General features: G+C 39.0%; 1 protein-coding gene across 1 annotated transcript; it reads left to right on the plus strand.

The window, feature by feature from the left end:
* Positions 1-1,290: 1,290 nt before the first annotated feature.
* On the plus strand, positions 1,291-4,668 carry LOC6562999 (transcription factor castor). The gene is made up of 4 exons (XM_001990662.3): positions 1,291-2,227; positions 2,899-3,598; positions 3,658-4,037; positions 4,098-4,668. The coding sequence occupies exons 1-4, from the start codon at positions 1,316-1,318 to the stop codon at positions 4,497-4,499; spliced, it is 2,394 nt and encodes a 797-aa protein (XP_001990698.1). The 5' UTR covers positions 1,291-1,315; the 3' UTR covers positions 4,500-4,668.
* The last annotated feature ends 1,396 nt before the right edge of the window (positions 4,669-6,064 follow it).

The raw sequence follows: 6,064 nt of genomic DNA on the forward strand, positions 1-6,064 counted from the left end.
TATGTAAATTACACTGACAAGGGTCGTTTGCGCCTGCGCAACGGATGTTACAAGTCGCGTCCTTTAAGGGTTTTTTTTTTGGTAAGGGTGTGCTCCTATTTCGCACTTTTGCAGTATTTTTTTATATGCAAATTTTGGCATTTCTAATTAAAGTTTTTTTTGCACGCGGTTGTGATGTAGATCTAGTTTGTTCGTTTGTAATTTTAATTTAGTTTGCTTTTTGCATTTTAATATATTCGATTATTATTGGAATGTGCAGCTGTTCTAATATCTAAGTCCTAAACATATATTTCTTGAAACTGAGCAAATAATTCGAAAAGGGTTTTGCTTAATGGACCAATATGCTGGGAACTATATTTTATGCCATTTTTTTTACCTATAACATCTGATTTTTAATTGACAATTGGCTTTGAAAAGTGTGAGAGAAAAATAGATTGCGAAAAGCAATTGCATAATTAATTAAATCCAATACTTCTTCTACTTCTACTTTCTAAGCTAAACTAGGTAAAAATGCGTAACAAAATGTGTTTCATAATTAAGTAAAAATGTTAGAATATAGTTCACATTGTTCGGTGTCTTTATATTCTTTATAATAAATCACGTTCCGACAATCATTACAAAACTTCGATATTAAAGTTTTAAAAAAATATAAACCTAAAGTTCTTTCTGTTTTCCTTTTTTCCTTCTGTGATTTTTAATTAGATTCATATAAATTGCTCCACTCTCCGTGACTCTCTTTCTCTGTCTTCACTTGCAATACACAGGGGAAATTCCTGAGCAGCAGTTGGTCTCTCAATGTCACTTTATCTGCCCAAAAAAACTCGCTTTCTGCAGATATTTACATGGACGCTGGCATTTTATTGGTTGGCTACGAAAAAACCAGCAAAAAATAGTGACAAATACACAACAAGTTTTGAGCACAATTTCCACAAACAGGGCACAAATAATTATTTGAGGGTTGTGTGAGCATTAAACCACCACTTAAAGGGATTTACTTTTAGTATTTCTTTTTAAAGAGAGTCAGAGATACAAGAGCGGGCAGACTAGATCAGTTTTTTAAGAGAATCTTGGGTTTTTTTGAGAGAGGGTTGCTGAGAGGACCTACGAAATGTTGCGCAATATTCTACTATATTTGCTGGTTGTCGTCGAAGAGTTGAATCAGTTTGAGCTGCGCAGCTGAACTTCGAGGATCGTTAGAGATGTGCCATATAAATCTGCGTCGAGAGTGCCAAGTGAAAATTGTGAAAATCTTCTTTACTAAGAATCATTTCTGAATTTTCAAAGAAAAATCAATCGAACAAGAAGTGATCGTAAAATGTTCAATCAAATGGAATTTATGATGCAGCTTTATATGATGAACCTGTTGCAGCAACAACAACTGCAGCAACAGCAAATCCAACAACAACCACCACAACAAGAGCAACAACAGCTGTTGGGCTTTGCCCAAACACAAACTGAGGATATCAGTAGCAGCACTTGCCTGCAACAGCAACAGCAGCAGCAACCACAAAAACAACACAAGACTCGAACAGACAAACGAACAAATTCACAAAACACAAACTGTAGTTCGAGTAGCCGTAGTTGTAGTCCCAATAGTAATTTGAATACGTTGTCGTCAAAACAACAACAGCAATGTGAAGAACATGCAACATCACTACTAACAACACCCACAAAAACTAATAGCGCAAACATAAACTTTGCCCAGCAATTGCCACAATTGTTGTTCAGCAATATATCGCCACTGACACACTTCATGTTGCAACAACAACAACAACAACAACAGCATTTGCTGACAACTTCAACTTCCAATCAGCTACTAACACCTAACACGCCCAGCTCCACACAGCAACTACAGCTGGATCAGCTTACCAGAAATAACTTTTTGCAATCCTCCGCAGTGACATCGACGCCGAATGAACAATCAGCAGCAGTAGCAGCAGTAGCAGCAGCAGCAGCAACATCTGCAGCAGCAGCAGCAACAACAACAGCAACTGCTAATGTCACTGGCAACATTCCGGCAGACACTGTCAAATATGAGCAGTATTTCGATGATGAGGATGATAAGCCGCTGTCTAGCCTGAACAGCTGCAGCTCCTCGGGCATGGCCAGCACTAATGATGCCACTAGCGCCACCAGCGCCAACAGCGAGAAGTTGTTGCTGTTGTCGGGCATACAGTCGCTGGAGAGCACGAGCATCAACGACGGCAGCATTAACTCGCCCAGCATGGTAAGTGCGTTATTAAAGCCACCAAACCAATTGAATCTTCTTGGTAGTTTTATTAAATTTGTAGAGTATTGCGAGTGCTTACAAATTAAGTCGCTTCTGACTGCAGTCGAAATAAGAGAAGAAACAGTAGTAGAAGTTAAAGTGGAAAATTTAGTCAAATCAAAAGACTTTAGAAAAAAAAGAGCATAATAATTATTTAACCAAATTTAATATAATTTATATATATAATATCGACAACTCCTTGGACTGCTATTTCTCTGTATTCAACCCTCTTCGTCTCAATCAGACGCTCTTAAATTTTGAAGCTCTCGCAATTTTCTATAACTTAAATTCAATTACCAAAACGATTTAAATTTGTTAGATTTTTCTTGTGTGGCAGTCAGCTGGAAATAGCTGAATTGGTTCGAAAATGAATGCATGTTCGTCAGAAAGTCCCACGCTCTTTGCAATTCGAGAGTGGGTCTTTGTATTTGTTTAAGGCAGGTCTTCATTCTTGCGCTTTGTCCGCAAAAAGCACAGGCGAAACTTTGTCGCAATTTGTTTGCTTGCTTAATGTAAACAACATCATGATTCCAAGGAAAATAGGCAGCTGCTGTGTCACGACAACTGGCACCAGTCTGGTTTTGAGAAAATTTATTACCATTAAATATATCATCGATTCTACATTGCAGTATACGCCCGTTAAACAGCCGGCGGATTCCTCATATAGTGCCATGACCTCCATCGACAATGATGAGGAGACATTTAATACACCCTTACCACAGAGCAAGAATTCGCTGCTGACGCCACCGCCATCCAATGATCAGAGTAAGGCAAGCATTGTCAGCCTGAGCACGGCCAGCGGTTTGGATGCCTTTCTGCTGAACGAGGAGAATCTGAAATATCTACGCAAGGTGTCCTCGTATCTGGAGTGCGAGAATGTGCTCTGTCGCCAGGATACGTTGCGTGAGCATTTTCACTGCTATGACGAACCCTGCCAGGGCAAGACTCTTAGCAAAAAGGATGACATCATCCGCCATCTGAAGTGGCACAAGAAGCGCAAGGAAAGTCTCAAACTGGGCTTTGCCCGCTTCTCCTCAGGGGACGACTGTGCGCCCGCCTATGGAGATAGCTGTGCCTACAACTGGAAGCAGACGCACTATCACTGCATCTACGAGCACTGTCCCAAGGTCTATGTGAGCACCAGTGATGTCCAGATGCATGCCAACTTCCATCGCAAGGACTCGGAGATTGTGAACGAGGGTTTCCGGCGCTTTCGCGCTCATGAAAACTGCCGAGTCGAGGATTGTCCCTTTTATGGCAAGAAGATATCTCACTATCACTGCTGTCGCGAGGGTTGCAATCACACTTTCAAGAATAAGGCCGATATGGGTGAGTGACATCGAATTGAATTCAAATGAAATATGCATTCTTATTAATTTTGCCTTTAGACAAGCACAAGACGTACCATCTGAAGCATAGTCAGCTGACACAGGATGGCTTCAAGAAGATACTGAAAACGGAACCATGTCCTTTCGAGTCTTGCAAGTTCTCCATGGTCAGCAATCACATTCATTGCTTACGCGTGGACTGCAACCACATCCTGCACTCGAGCAGCCAAATGATTAGTCACAAGCGCAAACACGATCGTGACGATGGCGAACAGCAGCTCAAGAGCAAACAGGACGACTTGGAGGACGCACCACAAACACAAGCAACTATTGCACCTGAATTGAACAGTAACAGCTTCAGTTCCACCTCGACACCACTCTCTTCGCTCTCCACGGAGCACTTCCTGGCGCGCAAGCGAGGACGCCCACCCAAGATGATTGTGAGTTGTTTGCCGTCTTCTGCAAGAACTTCGCTTATTACATTTCTATACATATTTTAGCAACTGCCCGTGGATGCGCAACAATCTGAAGCGAAGCGTCTCAAACTGGCTGACACAGACAGCTTTCCGACGCCGCCAACTCAACTCCCGCCCTCATCCAACAGCAATGCTCTCAACAGTGGCCTGCTTGCCAGCCTTTTGCCCAACTTTATGCCTGTTGCAGATGCAACAGCGCCAAATTTCCAGATGACGCATCTTATGGCGCTCTTTCAACTACAAAATCCGCTCTTCTATCAGAATATGTATCCCGGCACCACAGATGCCAATATAATGCAGACCTTGCCTCAGAATTCGCCCGTCCTTGGCAATTTGGCTGCCTTCAACGTGGCGGATGCAGCAGCAGATGCGGTCATGCAACAGCCAAAGACCGAGTTTGGCATTGAGCCCGAATTTAAGGAGTAGATAAGATAGTTTTAGTAGTGTGTTTGTAGAACGATCACGAGTCGAGGATCAGGCTTAAATAGGTTTCCCGGTAAATGTTAGAATGTGTTCAGGAAGTCCCTCTGCATTTGTTATAGCTACAAAAGCGAACTCAGCCACATTTTGGTGACCGAAGAGCCTTAACAAAATGTTGCTGAATTCGCTTTTATTTTAAATGAGTTTTTTCATATAGATTTCAGTAAAATATAATTTTGGCTTAAGAACTGTGATTTTTTTTATAGATAGATTTATTCTGAAAATACTTAAATTGTTCGTAATTCGTAGATCGACTTAGGCGCTGTTAGTTTGATACCAAATAAAAATACCAATAATATGTGATCAAAAATACAAAAATTAATGAAAATAAATACATTCCTTATTAGTTGTGAAATGTAAAATCCAATTTTTTGTGATCTTTGGAAAATTGTTTTAAAATCTTTTAATGACAATAAATATAATTGGTTCTTATAATACTACAAATAGTCCTTGTCCGGGCGATATTCCTTCAGAGGGACTTTTTTGTAACATAAAACATTGCTCATAACTCGATCATATTCTTCGCTATCCTGACGAGCCTTGTTTAACTTTTCGTTTTGTTCAGGGCTATCAGGACAAAGGATACCAAAATCACCAAAGGATTTTCTGATTTCGGCTCATATCTTTAGCCCTGCGGTTTAATTTTTGTGCTTATGTTCTTAGATGATACCGTATTCCTTGAATGCAATTCGGTTGAGTTTGTCGGTGCACCTTGTCATACGAAAATCTGTAAGGATTTGGCCAAGTTACAGTTATTTTTCTCCAAAACCTAATTGTCCTTTCTCCTTGGCTCATCCCAAAAGTATGCTTCAAAAGTAAAATAAAATGAATAAAACAACATTTCGAATATCGGTTAAATAGTTGTTATTGCATTTATTACTGTTTTTATATGACTCTTTTACTCATTTACTAAACACAAATTAGCTACTCAAAAACTCTGGACTCCTTATGGCAAGCTGTCCAGCTAATCAATATATTGTACTTAGCATTGAAGCAATTTATTCAATTTTGTATTTATTTAGATAATTTGTTTGCATTTAATTACTTATATTTAAACAATGAATATAGATAATCCAAGTCCGGGAAGAGATTTAAGAATTTATATAGTACACATGCAGATATATGTTTTCAGAATTTTGTTTAATATGCTGCTGGATATCTTGATTATCGCTTACAATCAAACCAAAAGAAATAATGTACAAATGATTATGTTTATAGAAATTAAGCGAAACAGTAAAAACTAATTGACTAAAACTAAAGAAACATTAAATTCAACAAGTAAAACTAATTAAAATTTGTTACAAATTAATTAAATCTGCTGAACAATAGAAAAACTTAAATAAAACTAGAAACTGAGACTGAGACTGCTTATCAATTTTGTATATATCCCTCCAATATATATATGCATAGCAGTGGGTTGACAAGATTCCTAAAGTTGTTTTACACACAAGTCATGTTTAGCCAAAATTTATAAAATTGTTGCAAAAGCATTTATCCAGTTCCATGTATAA

Source organism: Drosophila grimshawi, unplaced genomic scaffold (genome assembly GCF_018153295.1).
Source record: "Drosophila grimshawi isolate 15287-2541.00 unplaced genomic scaffold, ASM1815329v1 contig_311, whole genome shotgun sequence".
Taxonomy (NCBI): Eukaryota; Metazoa; Arthropoda; class Insecta; order Diptera; family Drosophilidae; genus Drosophila; species Drosophila grimshawi.